At 39.0% G+C, this 22,044-nt stretch overlaps 1 protein-coding gene across 1 annotated transcript in view; it reads right to left on the bottom strand.

Moving 5' to 3' along the window:
* Positions 1 to 22,044, bottom strand: part of LOC137502803 (uncharacterized) — a 67,022-nt gene that overhangs the window by 29,911 nt on the left and 15,067 nt on the right. Inside the window, exon 3 of the mRNA XM_068229801.1 lies at positions 5,112 to 5,197. Coding sequence (XP_068085902.1) covers positions 5,112 to 5,197 — 86 coding nt within the window. The remainder of the gene's footprint in view (positions 1 to 5,111; positions 5,198 to 22,044) is intronic.

Below are 22,044 nucleotides of genomic sequence, written 5' to 3'. Positions count from 1 at the left end.
AAGTGAAAGATTTGAAGTCGTTATCAGAATCTATTTGCATAAAACGGTTCACAGCTTGAATATTCTCTGTCTGAGAGAGCTTAAGACAGAACATCGAAAAAAGACACACTTAAAACTGGGTAGATTGGCTTGATGCAGCACTCCTTGCGACCCTATCTTGTCAAAACGTTTTTACTTCTCCATAGCTACAACATCCTATATCTACTCACATCTGTTTGTCACATTCATACCTTAAAGAGATTCAATTATTAAAAAAGGAATTTATTAAATAGATCCACCTACTTTTTAACGGTGCAATCAAAGGTTCCACCTTTACAATACTAAAAAATTATGTTTAATTAGGGTGACATTAACAAGTGTGTGGCCTTTTTGCGTTCTTCTTTTTGGACATCATCAGCCAAAAATACGTGTAAGATAAATAAAATAGACAAGGTCACAATAACACATTAAAATACGAATCGGTTTACCGAATGTGTCCAGTTAAAATACATGATAAAATTCGAAGAATATTCTTAAGATGCTGGAGCTCAATTGATCTTTTGTCCTGTCGTACTTGTCGTGTTAATTATATTAACAGTTCATTTAAAATACTAGAACTGTTAATATAATTAGCGCAACAAATATTGGATAAGTGAATTTATTTAATAAATTCCTTTTTTTAAGAATTATATCTGTTTACGTTATATTGTCAATACGGAACCATAATGAAATGTATAAATTGTAATATTCATACCATGGTCTACCCCTAACGTTCTTACCTTCAACACTTCTCTCAAAACTAACTGAGCAATTTCTGGGGATATTAAGATGTGTCTTATCATTCTATTTCTTCTGGTTAAATTTAGCCTCCTCTCACCAGTTCAATTCACTATCTCTTAACTTGCGATTCGATCAACCCATATCACCTTCAGCATTATTCTGTTAACACTACTTCTATTCTCTTTCTTTCTGAGCTAGTTATCGACCTTCATTCACTTCCGTCAATTGCGATGTTCCTTCAAAACATCTTTCTAATTCCTATATCAGTGTTTGAAATGACCAAATGTCTTTTCTTACCAAATTCCTTCCTTGCTTGTGTTAGCCTATATTTTATGTCCTTCTTACTTCTGCCATCTTCGGTTATTCTGCTACTTCCTTTAAGAATTCATTTCCGAATTTAATATTTCCTGCACTGCCTGAGTTCCTAACTATAAGAACCTTGATGTAGATGTTGATTCCCATAGGGAATCAGAAATAATTGTTCCGAATGAGTAAATTTATAATACCAATATAAATGGTCCGTTATTGGACATTATAAATTTTCCAGCTAACTCATTCCTGGTTGCCAGCGTTTCGCCCCCGTGTGCTAGGCTGGGCTCATCAGTTGGTACCTAGCACACCTACCAAGACGCTGGATAGTGCATACCGTGGAGGCTGCTGCTGCTGCAGAGCTTTCATTCCCCGCCCGAAGGACGGGGCGGGCCCCCTAGATCGTGTCGCGATCTCTCGGGCCGGGAGATGTGGAGAGAACAGTGGGATGTTTGAAATGAAGAAGAGGGAAAAACGGTGTGAAAATTTGGATGACTGGCTATACGGATTGAGATTTATACAGGAGTGTCGAGAAGGAAGTTTCGTGGAAGTGTAAGGTGGTAAAGTGTTGAAGCGATGTGATAGAGGACAGTTGTGAGGTGTCGGAGATGTTCAAGGGTCGGTGGTGGTGGGAGGGAGATATTAGCAGAAGAAGGAGTTGGACGGACATAGATAGAACGTTGGAAGGGAGGATGATCAGGCCGGGTATGGCGACGAGAGGTGGAGTGGTGATATCTAGGGCGGGGAGGTGAACGAGAGGGTTCGACGGGATGACGACGGCCGTAGAGAAGTGCTCCGCTGGAGATCAGGTGGGCGACGGCTGCTGCACTGGAAAGCTGAAGTCTGATTAAATACGTCGGACCGGTGGAGTTGTAGATACGGAATGCCCTCTTGACGGGTATGGCTTGAAGGCGAAGTTGTTCTTGAATGTCAGTTGCCGGGATGAGTGGGCTTACGCCGCGGACGACGCAACTGAAGACTTCGTTTGTGGCTGATGTGTCTGACGGTGTTGGAGGTTGATGAGCGGCTGCTGCTGTTACGACGGACAGTGGTGGTGTTGATGTCGTGGTCGGCAAGGCAGATGTAGACAGCGTAGAAGGGCGGGTGAAGTAGCGGGGAGGAATACGTAATAGTCGAGGTGGATCAACAGGAGGTAGCGCGGGGAGAGAGGTGGATAGAAGCGGCGATGAATGGGACGACGTAACAGTTGTGATGGAAAGCGAGGAAAAGGTGTGAGCAGCGGTCGCAAAGGAAGTGGTGATGGTCGTGGTGGTGGTCGTCATGGTGGTTGGTGGTAGGGAGGCTGACATCCAACGAGGAGTCGGCCTATATGCTTTGTTGGCTCGGCGCGAGTGGAAAGTAAAGATGTGTAGCCACCCGGCCGATCAAAAATAACAGGAGTGTCTTCTGCGACGAGTTGTGGAGTTCACTTGAGGTTTACCCAAATTTGAGATCCTGGAGAGAAGATCCCGTGGAGGCCACTGTGTAGGCTTATTGTAGCCACCGGCAGTGCCAATGCACTATGAGAGACATTGTCTCATTATCAAAAATTGATGCCTGCTTGGCCATCAGATGATGTAGATGTTGATTCCCATAGGGAATCAGAAATAATTGTTCCGAATGAGTAAATTTATAATACCAATATAAATGGTCCGTTATTGGCCTACACAGTGGCCTCCACGGTATGCACTATCCAGCGTCTTGGTAGGTGTGCTAGGTACCAACTGATGAGCCCAGCCTAGCACACGGGGGCGAAACGCTGGCAACCAGGAATGAGTTAGCTGGAAAATTTATAATGTCCAATAACGGACCATTTATATTGGTATTATAAGAACCTTTACATAAACCAAACTGTCCAAATCAGAATAGGACATGATCTGTCAGAAGCGAGCAGAATTGGCAGAGAGGTGAGGCAAGCCTATTTGTTGTCTTTCACCAACCCTGTTTAATATATTCCGGGAGGAATTAATTGCAAATTCCTTTGAAGGAAAACAAGGTGTGGCAGTTGGAGGAAGAAGAATTGAATTAATTCGATTTGCAGAAGACAAGGCGGTTCTAGCAGAAACTGAGAAAATGATGAATGCTGTGTTGAAAAATTGTAAGAAAAAAGACCAAGGCAATGGTCATGGGGTCAAAGAAGGACTCAACAGCAAAAATAATACTTTCGGGGAAGGAGATCGAACAAGTGTCTAAATTCAAATATTTGGGAAGCATAATGAGTAATGATCTTTATTGCTTGGACGAAGTGAAGACTAGAATTACAATGGCCAAGGAAACATTTATGAAACAAAGGACACTTTGAGTGGGCCTCAAAATGGAGACCTCAAGAAGAGGTTAGTGAAGTGCTTTGTGTGGAGTGTGGCGCTTTATGGGGCTGAGACTTGGACGTTGAGAAAAGAGGAAGAAAGAAAACTAGAAGCATTTGAAATGTAGATCTGGCGAAAGATGGAGAAAATCAGCTGGCAAGAAAAAGTAAGGAATGAGGAAGTATTAAAAAGAGTGGCTGAAGGAAGTAGAACGATATTGGAATGCATTTAAAGACGGAAGAAAACTTGGTTAGGCCACTGCTTGTTTAATAACCGAAGAATTGGAAGGGAAGATACAAGGGAAACTGAAGAGAGGAAGGAAGAGGTATCAGTTAGTGGACAGTATAAAGGTGAATAGAAGCTGTTGGAAGACAAAGAGAATGGCTGAAGACAGAACAACGTGAAGAATTTATGCGAACACCTGCCGATAGGCTGACCACCAGTGATGATGATGATGATGATGATGATGATGATGATGACGATGATGATGCCTGACTTCATTCGACTGCATTCCATTACTTTTGTTTTGGATCTCTATATTTTCTTCTTGGTCTTAATGGCAGACTGTGCCGAAAGCCTGCAGTCTAATATCTTGGAACTTGAAAATAGGTGCAATGAGCATGGTATGAAAATTAGCCTCTCAAAGACTAAATTGATGTCAGTAGGTAAGAAATTCAACAGTTTTGAATGTCAGATTGGTGATACGAAGCTAGAACAGGTCGATAATTTCAAGTATTTAGGTTGTTTATTCTCCCAGGATGGTAATATAGTAAGTGAGATTGAATCAAGGTGTAGTAAAGCTAATGCAGTGAGCTCGCAGTTGCGATCAGCAGTATTCTGTAAGAAGGAAGTCAGCTCCCAGACGAAACTATCTTTACATCGGTCTGTTTTCAGACCAACTTTGCTTTACGGGAGCGAAAGCTGGGTGGACTCAGGATATCTTATTCATAAGTTAGAAGTAACAGATATGAAAGTAGCAAGAATGATTGCTGGTATAAACAGGTGGGAACAATGGCAGGAGGGTACTCGGAATGAGGAGATAAAGGCTAATTTAGGAATGAACTCGATGGATGATGCTGTACGCCTAAACCGGCTTCGGTGGTGGGGTCATGTGCGGCGAATGGAGGAGGATAGGTTATCTTGGAGAATAATGGACTCTGCTATGGAGGGTAAGAGAAGTAGAGGGAGACCAAGACGACGATGGTTAGATTCGGTTTCTAACGATTTAAAGATAAGAGGTATAGAACTAAATAAGGCCACAACATTAGTTGCAAATCGAGGATTGTGGCGACGTTTAGTAAATTCACAGAGGCTTGCAGACTGAACGCTGAAAGGCATAACAGTCTATAATGATAATGTATGTATTTTCTTCTTCTACTCCTTCTCTAAGACCATTCAGCAGTTACTCCAAATCTTCTGCAAACTCAGATAAAATAATATCATCGGTAAATCTCAGTTTTGATTTCCTCTCCTTGGATTGTGATTTCCTTTCCTAATCTATCTTTGATTTCCTTCACCGCCTGCTCTGTGTTCCCCATGAAGTAGCATCACCCCATAAACACAGAAATTGAAAGTTCTCTTGGTAAAACTTACAACTTCACTTGTCGTACCATTATCAGTCTGTTGTCCCTCTCCCAATATTGTGGAAGTTTTTTGTAGTAGCACACAATCCGAGAGTAACCGGTTAAGATCACTGCGTGTTAGAGAATATTACCAAATAGGACAAGCGTTACTTACGGTTTCTTTGAGAATGGGCTGGACCAGTTGGGCAGGAAGAAGCCGGACGCTAAGACAAGACTACCCGCCAATGTGAAGAACAACATCTGCAACAGTTTAGAAAAACAGTACATAAAGGTGCTTCAAAAAATCTTCATTGGAGTAATCACATAAACGGGACTGGAAATAAAGGTTACAGATCTCTTCATATGGTTATAAGTGTTGTAGTAAGGATGTAAAGCAGAGTACATATAAGTCTCTGGTAAGACCCCAACTAGATTATGGTTCCAGTGTATGGAATCCTCGTCGTGATACTTGATACAGGAAATGAAAAAATCGAAATAAATGCAGCTCAATTTGTTTTGAGTGATTATCGACAAAAGAATAGGATTAAGAAAATGTTGCAAAGTTTGGGCTTGGAAGACTTGGCTGAAAGGAGACGAGCTGCTCGACTAAGTGGTATATCCCGAGCTGTCAGTGGAGAGATGACGTGGAATGACCTTAGTAGACGAATAGGTTTGAGTGGTGTTTTAAAAAGTAAGAAAGATCAAAGTATGAAGATAAATTTGGAATTCAAGAGGAGAAATTTGAGCAAATATTCGTTTATAGGAAGAGGAGTTAGGGATTGGATTAATTTATCAAGGGAGATGATCAATAAATTCCAGTTTTCACACTGTTAATTCCGGGTCGAGGATTTTAACTTCCATTGGTTAATTTCTCTGGCCCTGGATGACGCGCAGGTCGCCAATAGGACGTCAACTCGAAATACCTTCGCTAATTCTCTCATAAGGCCACGGGCTATTATTAATATTATTATACGCGAATAAGCCCATTAAGACTAGGCAAAGTACTTAGAGGCGTACATTTGCCTTTCTTTGCGGCCATATTTCTATCATTCTTTTCCTGTGGGCTTCCTTTCTGTCTACACGACAGGTTGTTCCAGTCTTCTTCGTTGGTCTTCCTCTTGGTCAACTTGCCATTTGTGAATTTTGTATTACCTTCTTTTGGACATTTACTGGTGTAATTCCTGCCTGTTTCAAATAGGTTTTGATTTCGCCAACCTGTGTCACTGTGTTCGTTTTAGCTTTACTCCTCTTTTCATGGAATTCGAGTATTTGTTTTGTAAGTCTGTCTGGATGCATTCTTTTAATGTGCCCATACAATCTTAGCCTGAGTATTCTAATGTTATGCAAATATTTGTCCTTTGTCGGTCAGTGAGTTTTGGGCCTTGAATTTTTTGCTTTTGCGTTCCTTTTTTCTCAGTGATTTCAATGTCTGCTTTAATGTTAAAAATTAGCGTTTCTGATCCATAAAGACACTGGTTTAATGACTGTATTGTAATGTCTTCGTTATGTGTGCTTGGAGATACCATTTTTGTTGTAGAGAGTTTGGGTTAGTCTATATTCCGTTTCCATCTTTCTTCTTATTCTTAATCTGCTTACCCTCCAGGGTTGGTTTTTTCCTTGGACTCAGCAAGGGATCAAGGGATCCCACCTCTACCGACTCATAGCCAGTGTCCTGGAGCGTGAGACATTGAGTTGGGGGATACAACTAGGGAGAATGACCAGTACCTCGCCCAGGCGGCCTCACCTGCTATGCTGAACAGGGGCCTTGGCGGGGGATGGGAAGATTGGAAAAAGAACTCCTATATACAATAAAGAACAGGATGAAATTTAAATTAGAGCAATACATAAATGAAGATCAATTTGGTTTTAGACAAGGAAAAGGAACGAGAGAAGCAATTCTTGCGTTAGGAATGATACTTGAAAAAAGATTATAAATGAACAGGAAGGTGACTGTAGCATTCATTGACTCGGAAAAAGCCTTTAATATGATAAACTGAGAACTATTGTTTCAATATATGAATGAAGTGGGAATTGATTGGAAAGATAGAAGGCACATCCGGAAAATGTCCAACAATCAGTGTGCAAATGTAGTGCTGAATGGATGTACAAGATTGGCAAGAATTAAAAAAGGCCACTCTTACTATACCTTTTCAACTTGTTTATTGAAGATGCAAGGAAAGGACTAATGGAATAACGATAAATGGGTAAAGAATCCACAGTATTAAATTTTCTGATGACATTTCCATAGAAGCAGACTCAGAGAAGGAATTAAATAGAATGTTGAATGTTCTGTGTGATACATTGAAACATTACAAACTTAAAGTCAATAGTAAGAAAACCTGAATTTTAGTTGTGATCAAAGATGGCATGGGGGCTAATACAAACATAAGAATAGGAAATTCCCAAGTAGAACCATTGAAACATTTCTGTTGTTAGGAAGCATTATAACTGATGACAATAGATGCACCAAGGTAATTAAAAGAACAGTAGCTCTTGCTAAACAGGCGTTTCAAAATAAAAGAAATCTTTTAACAAATAATCTTCCGTGGCTCAGGCGGCAGCGTGCCGGTCTCTCGCCGCTGGATACCGTGGTTCAAATCCCGGTTACTCCATGTGAGATTTGTGCTGGACTAACCGAAAGCGGGACAGGTTTTTCTCCAAGTACTCTGGTTTTCTAGAAACACTCTCAATTAAAATTTAGTCTGTCAGTCATTAATCATTGCCCCAGAGGAGTGCGACAGGCTTCGGCAGCCAGCACATTTCCTATCATCGCCGCTAGACGGGGGCTTCATTCATTCCATTTCTGACCCAGTCGAATGACTGGAAAGAGGCTGTGGATTTTCATTTTTCTTTTCACAAATACACATATAAGTTTAGAAACAAGAAAGACTTTTGTAAAATCCTTTGTCTGGACTGTACTACATTATGGTTGTGAGAGCTGAACTATTGGAAAAAGAAAAGGGAAGGGATTCATTGGAAGAAACTGAAATGTAAATTTGGAGGAAAATGATGAGGACATGCTGGATTCAAAAAATGACAAATCGAGATGTTCTACAGGAAGTCAGTGGGTAACGGAGACTGATAAGGGATATGAAAAGGAGGAAGTTAAAACTTGTAGGTCATATCCTGAGACATAATGACCTTCTAGTAAACATCTTTGAAGGAAAAAGGAAAGAAAGGAAGAGGAGGACCAAAGAAGAAACTTGATGGGATGTAAAGACTACAAGAAAGTGAAGAGAACAGCGGGATTGAGAGGAGAATGGTTACAGCGACAATGCTTAGCCTTTAGTGCATGATGAATAAACCCCGGATTTTCATGCGGTAATAGGTTAGATTGCAAACTAATTTGGTTAGTAGGAAATGTCGGCCACCTGCTCTTCCGTAATGTAGAAAGAGTAACATAAGTTATAGGGGTTCTGAAGCGCCGTACCCCTAATGTTTATGCAAACCCCGTAGCAAAATCGTTGTGAAGGTAGACTATACTTCCTTCTCGCTTCAGTAAGTTTGCATTCTAACCAATTAGTGCATAAGATTCCGGGCTCTAATGATGACGTATGAGGAAACTATTAGTGCATTTTTTCCCGTATTTGTGTTACATCCTGTACTGTATAATAGCAGCTGTACTCGTTCTTCACATCAAAATTTATAGGTAATTCCTAGTTTTAAGTTCTATCTGATCAACATGTACACGATAAAGCTAAAACATATTAAAAGTTCAAACACGAATAACATTCATGTTATGTCCAATCTTGTCCTTTAACCCTTCCGCTCCCACTGGGACATATATGTCCCGCGAGGTCATCAAGCAATACTATTGGGATTTAATTCAATTGAAATAGCACAGGACCGTGTCCCAATGGTTATCTATACTTTTGTTAGCTTTAGCATTGCCATAAATTTCCAACAGATGGCACTTGTTCTCAGTTTTATTCATAGAACTGGAGAATATCGATACGGGTCACTTTTTGCGCCAATTCACAGAGGTTGCATTATTGTGTTCATTGGGTAACACACACAGGTGCTTATAGCGATAATATTTCTTTACTTATTTGTCATAAGTCTGTACAGAGTTCTCCTCCATTTTCACAGACCCTATACATAGGTGTACATTAATGCCTGAATGAGTTTTTTAAAAAAAAAGAATATGAATGATTCCATGACCGAATTAAATTGTCTTGCATGCATGAATAAATGAATGAACACTTCTCTCCCAGTCACGGATAGCCACCAACTAAGGAGAGAGCATTCGGTTCGCAGGATAAATGCATAGACGGGATTATGCATAACTACTGCCCGGTCGTGTTATCCACCCCTGGTGAGAAAAGGAGCCACCTTCCCAAGGATAACACGTCCGGCCCTTTCTCTTGAGGCCCAAACGGAAGACCCCGCCTGATCTAATAGCTGTCAAACACTAATTTCTCACCATTCCCTAATTTCTGCGAGGCACACGTAAGCGGAAATCCCGCTCCCCTTGTGCCCCCCCCTCCCTATTCTTCTTTCTCTGTTGCATTTAGGTCACTCTACATATTCGAAAGGGATAGGCCCATCCTATCCCGTCCTACTTCGGTTATATCCTTACATAAGTGTATAAATTAATGAATTAATTAATTAATTGGCTATGATTCCTTGCCTAAATTAGTGCCTCCTTGCACAGGCGGATCGCCATTCCACACGCAAGGGCCACGCCTACGATTATCTACATGAATGTATGAATAAATGAATTATAGCGATAATAAATACCACTTTCTTGCATCTTACATATTATGATATCAGGTAAGTGCAATGTTATATCTAATTTCTTTACAATGGGACACATACAACCCATTGGTACTTTTCGTTGGGACATATAGTCCCAGTGGTATTTTATAACCTGGTTTACAAAATAGCCTTTGTTTCCAGTGATGCTTTCACGGCCCGTACTTATAGACATGATACTGTATAGGCTTTTGGGCTTATGCCGTGTCAAGAAAATAAGGTGAAATTATTTACGCTTCGCAGAGAACTGTGCTCTGCGTCCTCAGAAGAAATTTCGACTGTCCACGAGAAAGGCTTCTTAAACGCTAAACAGTTCTCTGCGAAATGTAAAGAATTTCACCTTATTTTCTTAACACGGCATAAGCCCAAAAGCCTATACAGTATCATGTCTAGCTTTAGTTTATTGTAGCTAAAATGACTTCAAATAGACGGCATCGGTAGGATGTCTTTTCGAATGATGATCAATTGGCAGAGTTTTTAGAGACCAATGGAGAAGATTCAGCGTCAGATTTGAACTTCAGCTCTGATGCTGATGTTGCGAATGTAAATTACGTGCCTAGTGACAATGATTCGGTAGGTTTGGATGGTGATACTGCCTCAGAAGCAGACGGAAGCGATAATTGCAGTGGGAATAATGGAAATAATGTATCGTGCGAGAGTTCAAATATGGCATTAATACAGTATTAATAAACTGTGGTCGGAAGAAGGGAATATAAACTGATTCTCGAAACATGTAGTTGTACTATCTGTATGTATTAGCAAATGTGCTAGGCTTTGAATTGTACTGTCAAGGCGGATATTTAAATCATTAAAACAGTGATGTCTTCAAAGATTCACCACGAGCTTACCTGTATCACGAATTTACGCTACTTCCCGTTACGCTACAAATGTCTACTGAGAAAAAGACGAGACAACCAAAAACTCAATGATCGCTTGATGGAAAACTTAGCTGCTGAGTCGTACCAGAATATTGTGAGCGAAGAAGAAAAAGAACCGTTAACTTCGTTAGAGTTAATGCGATTAAGGTAATGCAATTATTGTACAGATTGTTATGATATTTAGTTCATTATGCTTCGAATTATTCTTAAGGGGATTATCAAAGGCCTAGCCCGGTAATGTTAAATTTAACAGCATTACAACCCGGTTTCTCTAGAACTGTCGAACATAATAAAAATTACATTTGTATGGGATGTAGATCCATATCTAATAAATTTACAGGTCTACATTCTTGGTTCTACCTTCACTAGAACTCAGGATATGGATTTTTCAAATTACGTCCTTAAATTTTTATATTTATTTTTAAAAATATTTATGATCAAATTATTTGTGTAAACTCTACCATTACAGATCACTATAAAAAAATAATGCTGTTAATAAGTGGTAAAAATTTCTGAGCTCAGCCTTTAGAATCGAGCTCGATAGCTGCAGTCGCTTAAGTGCGGCCAGTGTCCAGTAATCGGGAGATAGTGGGTTCGAGCCCCACTGTCGGCAGCCCTGAAGATGGTTTTCCGTGGTTTCCCATTTTCACACCAGGCAAATGCCGGGTCTGTACCTTAATTAAGGCCACGGCCGCATCCTTCCTATTCCTATGCCTTTCGTATCCCATCGTCGCCACAAGAGCTATCTGTGTCGGTACGACGTAAAGCAAATAGCAAAAAAAAAGCTACCTTTGGAAGTTTCTGAGAAAATGGGAGACATTCACAAGAAAGGTAGTTTTTCAGAAATCACACTTCAAAGTGTAATGCCACTTACTAGACGTTTATGTTACCATATGAGCAGTACATAGCAAGTGATATCATAGTAACCAACCTATACAGCAGAATGTTTACTATAAATCAATATAAATTACAGCCTTCTAGAGCAAATATTTCCCAAGATATCTTGTCTTAACTGAACAAGTGCTCGCGAAATCTGGAGAAATGGCTTGTGAAGTATTTTTTTTAATTTAAAAATACTTGGTGGTCATCTAAAATTAATTTTTTTTTGCTAGGGGCTTTACGTCGCACCGACACAGATAGGTCTTATGGCGACGATGGGATAGGAAAGGCCTGGGAGTTGGAAGGAAGCGGCCGTGGCCTTAATTAAGGTACAGCCCCAGCATTTGCCTGGTGTGAAAATGGGAAACCACGGAAAACCATCTTCAGGGCTGCCGATAGTGGGATTCGAACCTACTATCTCCCGGATGCAAGCTCACAGCCGCGCGCCTCTACGCGCACGGCCAACTCGCCCGGTCTAAAATTAATTAAACACACGTCAAATTAAAGAGGAGTCTTCAAATAACAGTTTTCCATAACAAACTAAAAATCAACTTTCTTTTACCTATTCCACCTTGTATACTCTCCGTAAAGAAATGCAATTATTTCATTATACAATTCCATGTACAGTATGATGTTGCTTTCACTTATAAAGTACTGTGTGAATAGGTCAGGAGCATATTTCTTTCTGGCTTCATATTTTCTGCTAGGCGGTTCAAACCTCTGGCAAATATTTGTGTAGGCCTTGCTCTCTCTGTTAAAACTGGCTAATAATCGCAAAGAATCTGCATCACTTGATATTGATGACGTACAGTGTGTTTTTTACGTAGTGATAGGTTAGAATACAAACTTAGTAAAACCAGTAACAAGTATAGTCTACCCTGTACAACGGTTATGCTATGAGATTTGCATAGATATTAGGGGCACAGCCTATAGAGCTCCTAGAATTTATGTTACTCTTGCTGCGTTATGGAAGAACGGGTTGCACGACATTTCCTACTAACCAAATCAGTTTGCATTCAAACCTACAACTGCCTAAATATCCGAAATGAGAATCTGTCCCTAACAGAAAGTATTCATGAAGTAGAGTACGAAATATGTTGTTTAACCGGTACAAAAACTGTATAATCAGAGTGTATTTGATATTGTAGCAACACAAATTGTCTTTCAACTCGCATCACATTATTTTCTACAAAAACATGCTATACGGAAATAATTCAATTAATGAAATCCTAGAGAATCACTATGTCCCTTGAATTTATATGACCTACCACGTGAAGATAGCATACCGGTTGTTGTTTGAGTCATCAGTCCATAGACCGTTTTAATGCAGCTCTCCGCGCCATGCTATTCAGTGGTGACATTTTCATTTCTGTGTGACTAATACATCCTTCATCTGCTCTGATCTGCTTGTCATATTCAAAACTTGGTCTACTCCTACCGTTCTTACCTTCAACACTTCCCTCAAAAAACCAACTGAACAAGTCCTGCATGTCTTAAGATGGGTTCTATCATTCTGTCTCTTCTTCTGGTCAAATTTATCCAAATTGGATCTCATCTCACCACTTCGATTCAGTATCCCTTCATTCATGATTCGATCTCACGTTCACATTTCAAACGCTTCTATTCTCTTTCTTTCTGAGCTAGTTATCGTCCATGTTTCACTTCCATACAATACCACGCTCCATATGAAAGTCTTCAAAAACATCTTTCTAATTCCTATATCAATGTCCGAAGTGAGCAAATTTATTTCTTAAGAAAGCTTCGTTGCTTGTGCTAGTCTGCATTTTACTTCTTATTTTACTACACAAGTAACAATATTCATATACTTCCTTTAAGGTTTCATTTCCTATCTAGTATTTCCTGCATCCCCTGACTTCGTTCACCTGCACTCCATTACTTTAGTTTTGTTCTTATTTATTTTCATCTTATACTCCTCATCTAAGACTCCGTCCATACCATTCAGCAATTTCTCCAGGTCTTCTGCAGTCTCAGATAAAATAACAGTATCGTCTGCAAATCTCGGGGTTTTAATTTTCTCGCCTTGTTTTGTGATTCTCTTTCCAAATTCCTCTTTGATTTCCTTTGCAACCTGTTCTGTATAAACATTGAAAAGGAGGGGAGACAAACTGCAGCCTTGCCTCACTCCTTTCTGGATTGCTGCTACTTTTTCAAAGTCCTCGATTCTTATCATTGCAGATTGATTTTTATACAGAGTGTAGATAAATCTTCGTTCTCAGTATCTGAGCATCTAATCCAAAGTATGAGGTCCCATTAACTCAATAAGAGCTGTTTACGAAAAAATTATATGTGTGATAAATTTAGAGATCAGGCACGCAGTATACTCATACTGGGTAATAGCACTGGAGAGCAAGATATACAAGAAATTCTCCACCATAATATATCAAAGAATGAGATTAATACATCTCCAAGGAACAAATCATTCGTCCAGAAAATAACAAGATAAGTCAAAACATTTAAGTTCTCAGGGAAAGCATTTCTTTTTTTTAAAACAATATGAAATCATCGATTCACAAAATGTTCTGGAACCATTCTGCATTATGTGAAACAGCTTTTTAAATGATTTTTTTATTTCGTTTCTTTCAAAATATTAATAATTTATCTCTTTTGGACTGTGAATGAAACAGACTTCTCCTATATTGAGCAGGCATTATTTTCTTATGTGGTGGATCAGTCAAACCCAAGGCGGTGTAAGTCAAATTTGTGTATTGTTAGCTGTAAGATTTAATAGTTCTCTTTAACAAAAGCAGATGTGCAAATTCACTGCCAATAACGAATGTAGGAGATAATAATGCCAACGTCCACAATAACAACAGAAACTATACAAGACAAACTGACTTATCTGAGTGAAGCCAATTTTATTAACAATATTCAGAATATTAACAAGATAACTCAACTTGTCTGGTTCTTAAAGGTGAGTGTTTTGTATTCCTGAATAATCTAGAAGTAAAATTTGACTATTTCTTCAATATTATGACGAAATTACTAATATCGTTAGTGTCAAAAGAATAGAATTCATTGATCTTAGTAGGTTACTTCAAAAAATTTAAAAAACCGAAAAAGATGACTTAACCATTTGAACCACTCAATTTGGATTAACAACATAAATTATATTTGTCAGCAAAAACAGAACCTCTGGTGCATAAGAAACCACCAAACATACCATAATTCTGAAAAACTGGATCACTGAGGTCTCAAAAGTGGTGGTGTCAAGGTGAAACCACTATGCAGTACAGGAATGTATCACGGGTTACTGCAAAAACGCTATTACCATTGTTATCTATTTGATTTTACACATTTTATTACACATATTCAGAAAATAGTGTGGGTTTTCTCTTGTTAGCCCACTTAATTATTAGTGTTTTGATGGGAATAATGAGAACCAAAAACATAATCAGACCCATCCCGATCTTTTCGTAATGAACACCAAATCTTCTTGGTGTAATGTGCAAGAAAGCAGTTCTTGGCCTCACTAAGACAAAATACAACTACACATGTGCTGCAAGCCGATTTGCTGAGGTGTGGATTGTTTCTTGTGCTACACTGAATAATAATATGCCTTCTGGTACCACACTGCATGAAAAATTAATGTGCATTATCTTATTACAAAATATCTACCTTCATAGTGGTTTTGCATTGAAACCACGTATATATGATCGTAATGATACTAGCATTAGTAATTTTAATGTGTTCTACATTTACTATAACTGACAATCGAGACAGTGAAACTCACCTCAAATTGTTATATTACAAAAAAACAAGAATAATAGCACGAGGGCTATCATTACTGTATACATTATAGACATGCACAACTACTTTATTAGTTTGTACAGGCTGCAAAGAACATATTTTTTAAAAGAGTTTTCCTCTATTGCCAATGATCAGTGAATGCAGCAAGTTGGTTACGAGGAGAAATCACTATGTATGTTTCGCAAAAAACTGACACTAAAATGGTGGTTACTGCTTGTGGCCACTATGCTTTATGCTGGTTTTCCCTGGTATGAGTGAATTTGTGTTAACGAGAGGTGAAGGGACACTGCGCGTAGCATAATACCTAATGGAACAATTTGAAAATGTCTTGAGGAGAACAAAAAGGCAAATACATGGCCGTCATTATAGACTTTGAAGAAAGGTTTTGACTCGCTGAATGGAGAGAAGCTACTGCACTGCAAAAATTAAGTAAAATAATCGGACAAGATAATAAAAATTAAATAGAACCAATCAGGAAAATCCTAACAAAAAAACGCAATAGTAATAAACTATGGAATATGAACAAACAAATGGAGTACTGCAGGGAGATGCAATGGGCCCAGCACTATTAAACATTACAACAGCTGATGTAATCAACATAAAGGAAGGATTGGACGTTGCGTTAATATTATACGTCAATGACATGGTCTTAGGATCGAGTAAGAGGGAAGATCTACAAACAACAGTCGGACGGTTATAGGACTAGGCAAAGTAAAACAACGTCAACATGTTTTGTTTTGTTTTTGTTTTTTGTTTTTTGTTTTTTACAAATTGCTTTACGTCGCACCGACACAGATAGGTCTTATGGCGACGATGGGACAGGAAAGGGCTGGGAGTAGGAAGGGAACATCCGTGGCCTTAATTAAGGTGTGAAAATGGGAAACCACGGAAAACCATCTTCAGGGCTGCCGACAGTGGGGCTCGAACCCACTTTCTCCCGAATACTGGATACTGGCCGCACTTAAGCGACTGCAGCTATCAAGATCAGTGACTTCAACATCAACAGAAACAAAACTGCCGGGATGATCTACACAAAGGGAGGAAGAATGGCAGCGGAAGACGTGATAATCCTACATGGAGAAAAACTACAAAGGGTCATTTTGTTTCGGTACCTGAGGATCACCTTACAGACGAACGGGCTATCCTTTAAACTCCTTGTTTTACAGAGAACTAACCTTGAGCATATATAAATCAGCACCATCACGATTAGCCTACCAACTAGCAAAGTAAACCTCCTTTATTGTGAATATTAAAATTAAAATGCTACTACAATCTACACCACAGACGACAGAACATATCCAACAGAGGATGTAAAAAAAGAACCAAGTTTGTTGAAGAGTTTTACGCATCGGATGCCATGATGGATACAAGTTGGGCGGGTCCCAACCAAGAATTACGAAGCACCACCCTACGTCTAGCTGTCCACAGATTCCACGATAACTTCTATAAAAATCCCTATTTTTACCAACCGAATGAGAACTGTGTGTACAAAACTATGCCAAAAAATGCGACAGATATCATCTTGACAAGTTCATAAATCGTACAAAATCGTTGAATGAATATAGTAAAGAAGAATAGTGTCCCTTGAAATTTAAGTACCTTCGTGCACGTATCCACAAATTATTAAATAATATCAAGAAAGATTTTTTATAATTTTTGTGAAGATCGTTCTTGAAACAATTCATCATAATTATGTTATTCAGCATGCCATTTTAGTATATTCTTCTATACCCTTTGTATGGCTATTTGGCTGCAATAAAGGTATTAATTTACTTGAAAATAAAAGGCTGTCTTTTTTTTTTTATTATTTGCTTTACGTCGCACCGACACAGATAGGTCTTATGGCGACGATGGGACAGGGAAGGGCTAGGAGTGGGAAGGAAGCGGCCGTGGCCTTAATTAAGGTACAGCCCCAGCATTTGTCTGGTGTGAAAATGGGAAACCACGGAAAACCATCTTCAGGGCTGCCGACAGTGGGGTTCGAACCCACGATCTCCCGAATACTGGATATTGGCCGCAATTAAGCGACTGCAAAAGGCTGTCTTTAAACAGCCACAATTATCCTAAGAATTCTCTCAGTCACTAGGTACTGCATTCACAAATACAACTTGTAACATTTACTTAGATCGCCCCCAATCCATCAGCTGATGTGCTTCGCGCGCTTTCTACAGTACAGCCATTACATCAAAAGGGCAGTGTGAAAAATCATTGTTAAGCATAGCTTCAGAGTGTCATATATAAACCTATGAGCCTATATACCATGTTCATTTACCGATTTACGCATTTAAAATAGAGTCAAGACAAAAAACAGTTATACATTAAAATAAAGATGGGCCCGGGTTTGATTCCCGGCCAGGGCAGGGATTATTTTTCTGAATCTGATAGCCGATTCGAGGTCCACTCAGCCTACGTAATTACAATCTGTCGGTGAGATAGCGTCCCCGCTCTAGAAAACCAAGAATAATGGCCGAGAGGATTTGTCATGCTGACCACACGACTTCTCGTAATCTGCAGGCCTTTGGACTAAACAGCCATGGCCCTTCGGGGCTATTGCACCATGTGGTTTGGTTTTGATATAAATATGCCATATGGCTGTGATGTAAGGTATGGATGGATGGCCATACAGTGTTACCTAGCAACCGTGCAGGCTTTGTCTTAGGTTGGTGATCGTCTGAAATTAGCAGCCGTTCATGGATGGCCATGACCGGCAGACATATTTATAATCATTTGATTTTCGCAAAGAGAAAAGTGGTTTCTATTTTAATTAAGTTATGAAACCTAAAAATACGATGATATTTCCCAGAAGAACTCTTTCGGAATGGATAGAGAATATCCATTAAATTAGTTAATGTAGTCTAACAAATTGTAGAGCTTCAATGTATAACATTACATTATCGGCTATAACTCATTCCATGTTAAGAAAACAGTATTGCTCTTACGACAACAGGGTTGCCATATCGAACGACTCTGTTCAACACCATCACGGGAAAACGGCGACACATAAATTTGTGAAATTCAGTATTTAAATACAAGACAAAAAGTGGAAGAAGCTAAGCTACAAATTATTTTTATGAACTAAAGAGGACGAGGGGTTTACATGGGCTATTTTCGGTTTGCATATAATCAGAGGTAAATCACGGCACATGAAAATCCTCAGCATTGAAGTGTAAGGCAAAGTGGGGGAGAAAATAGACAAATAACTTTATGGGATCGAGGGATGAGGGATGCGTTTAATTGCATTTGTTAAGTTTTTCTATGCAAGGAAGGCTAAAAAACAGACGCAACAAATAAATACTGTAGATGCCTCTACAACAGATCACATTATTAATGTTAAAGAAAGAAATCACACACGTAGGCTTATCGCATAACTCTCATTCAACACAAGACAATTATGGACTGATTTAAAGCCTAAAAGCACACACGTAACAAATAAATACTGTAGATGATTTCACTACAGAAGTGAGCTGCCGGGGGTTCACAGAGTGAGGGACTACACGAGGCTTGTAGCAGATCAAAACAGAAAAAGGAAAATTAAGGAAGGCAACGAGGCGATGGCTGTTCCCGCCAATGTGCTTCCTCCCCACAAATGTATTTATGTAAAAGAAAATGTTATGTAGCTATTTTATTAACACACAAGCAAAAATGCCTCATCTTTTTTGCCTATTTTCATAGCATATTACAAAGTACAGTATAATATCCCTTAATCACGAGGAATTATGGTTGTCTCAGAGGGGGTGTGTTCACTCCTTGTAGGTCCATAAGAAGAATACTGTTTTCCTAAAGTGCAATGAGTTATAATAGTTGCGAATATGATTAGTCAGCAAGCAGCCAGTCACTTTTTATTAAAGACAGCAATACCTCTACAGTATGTGGTTGCCGAAATTAAAAATCAGGCTAAAACTATAGGTCCAGTAGCTTATGATTAGAGCCCGGATTATATGTCATATGAAAATGAGAAATATGTACATAATATATGTAGCTAAAATTGACAAAATATGTAGTTAAATATGTAATTAATAAAAAATATGTAATTAATGTCTAAGCTTTATTTTATGTACTGTATTTTTGAACTAGAAAAGGAAAGAAAACCGAAAACATTTAAAAGTGCAGATATTATTCAACTTTTAATTTTTATTTGGAGGCACAATTAATAACTAAATACTTTTCCAAATTTTTTGCGGTCATAAAATGCCTTCTGTCTGTTAGAATGTTCTTATATATATATAAAAATAAAGACCTTTCAACTTCACATGAAGTCACTGGTGCGTATTTCTAATTGCCCGGCAAAGAAGTATTTAATTGTGGACTTGCTCAAGCAAGGAATGTCCTTAATACGAGAGAAGAAATTTTATCTCATCAAACACAAATATGGTTATTAGAAAAATATTTCTGAAGACTTTTGTCTGGAGTGTAGCCCTTTATGGAAGAGAAGCATGGGCAATAAAAGGCGCTCTTGACATATTGCATTAAACCGAGGACTGGCAAAGGGATCACAAAAGAAGAGTCACTAAATTTGAGAGAAGAACAATGTGACAAAGTTTGTGCAAGGGAAGATTGATAGACAAAGGCTTGCACCGACAACATAGCTAAGTGGTGTGATTCTTTGACAGAATGCCTCACTTTAAATTATTAAATTATGTTTAGATGTTAAGAGACGTACAGGCTTTTTGAACTCTATTCAAGTGTTTAATTTAAAAACTTAAATCGATGAGAAAATTAGTGAAAAATTAGTGTTTTCTTTCAAAATATTTAAAATATGTAATATTTATGAAAATATTTATTGTACATCGAAATATGTAAAAATATGTAACTTTCAACTTCTGAAATAATGGTCCTGTTAGTGTGAGGTGGTGGTGATTATTGTTTTTATTTTTTTTTTGCTAGGGGCTTTACGTCGCACCGACACAGATAGGTCTTATAGCGACGATGGGATAGGAAAGGCCTAGGAGTTGGAAGGAAGCGGCCGTGGCCTTAATTAAGGTACAGCCCCAGCATTTGCCTGGTGTGAAAATGGGAAACCACGGAAAACCATTTTCAGGGCTGCCGATAGTGGGATTCGAACCTACTATCTCCCGGATGCAAGCTCACAGCCGCGCGCCTCTACGCGCACGGCCAACTCGCCCGGTGATTATTGTTTTAAGAGGAAGTACAACTAGGCAACTATCCTCTATATAACACTAATCAGAGGGAAAAATGGAAGGGGTCCGACACTTCGAAAAATGAAGGTATCGGCCAAAGGAAGTCAAGGGCCGCGAAGGGCATGAAAATGAAAGACTCCCTAACCCTCGCAAACCTAATAGCGTCGGGGTCGGAAAAGAACAAGAGTTGACCTAGGGAGGTCGGATAGGATAGATGAAAGTGAGGAGCCTGGCACAAGTAAGTGGAAGCAATGCCAGGACTCAGCTGAGGGCCCCTTGGTCGCCAACCCACGCTCCAAATTTCAGAGCCCCTGAGGCCCCTTTTAGTTGCCTCTTACGACAGGCAGGGGATACCGTGGGTGTTATTCTACCGCCCCCACCCACAGGGTGACCTGTTAGTGTGATTCGCCGACATTTTAGCTTTTCCTGTAGCTACATATTTGGGAACAATATTTAATTACTAGGGCCCGGATTCATATGCACTAAAAATGTTGAAATTATGCACGAAAATATGCATTAAAATAAGACATATTGCAATTACCAAACAAATTATTTAATTGTAAGTCAGTGTTAAATTGATAAACAAGTTTCATTCCTTAGAAAATAATGCATGGTAGTACAGTAGGTTTCAACAGTTTTTCAGTATTTTCAGCTGTGCGTTCACAAAATACTACTCTCCAACTCCGAGTAAACTCGGAGTTAACTCTATCCGTTCATAAAAGTAAAGAGTCAACTCTACAAAGCGTTCAGAAAATGCTTTCGAGTTAACTTAGAGTATACTCTTTTTACTCTGCGTAAATAGGTGCGTAGATTTAACTCGACATGCGCAGTAATGCATTCATTGGTGGCGCTGAGAAATATTAACCGCGGCTATATTGACATGGCAATTAATTCAAATTATTTCCAGTTGTTGACAAAGAAGGGCGTTATGTATTGAATAAAGAAGGGGATATTTTCGTTTAAAACAGGAAAAATAGGCACCGTGCCAATTTTAATAATCGGCGGAAATAACATGATTGAATTTTTATAAGAAAACCCATGTTATGAATGAGCAGCTGATTTATTAACCTCAACATTATGAGATTTCCTTGGGAAAATGCAACGTAACTTTTTAATATTTTAGATGACCTTCTGAATGAGACCATTTAATTATACGATCTGAAATACCACACAGTGCATTTATAATTCTCACGAAACCGATATGTACGAATCAGGTGCTAAGAGCCAAATTACAACCAGAATTTTTTTTCGTGGGTTTTGCAATGGTCTTCCTCGTTCCCCGATTTTTGGATTTAAAAAGTTTAGGGCCAATGACTCTGAGTACACGTTCGAATGCTGATCCGGCAATCGGAAATGTTGTTTAAATTCATTTTCGTCGTAGTTGTTAACAACATAATCTTTACAGTTAGTTGTCCTAAATGGCCTATCGTGCATCAGTGCGGAGCCGATGAATTGGTATTCATCATCAATGTAATAAGATTGTTCCTACGAGGTAAAGAATAACGGATACTGTTTTAAGGCAGAACTTGGTGAGGAAAGTAGTAATAACTCATATAGCACGCTGCTATGAAGAAACTCGCCTAGAAATTAGACATTAAATTCCTCGCAAATGAGGTTATGGTAAAAAAATAACCTTCCTTAATTGATTAGCCATATTCTGTTACTCTGTATTCACTCGAAGCGTTCACGA

The sequence above is a fragment of the Anabrus simplex genome, chromosome 12 (genome assembly GCF_040414725.1).
Source record: "Anabrus simplex isolate iqAnaSimp1 chromosome 12, ASM4041472v1, whole genome shotgun sequence".
NCBI lineage: Eukaryota > Metazoa > Arthropoda > Insecta > Orthoptera > Tettigoniidae > Anabrus > Anabrus simplex.
Note: the sequence above shows the minus strand (reverse complement) of the source record. Positions and strands in the feature narration are given on the sequence as shown.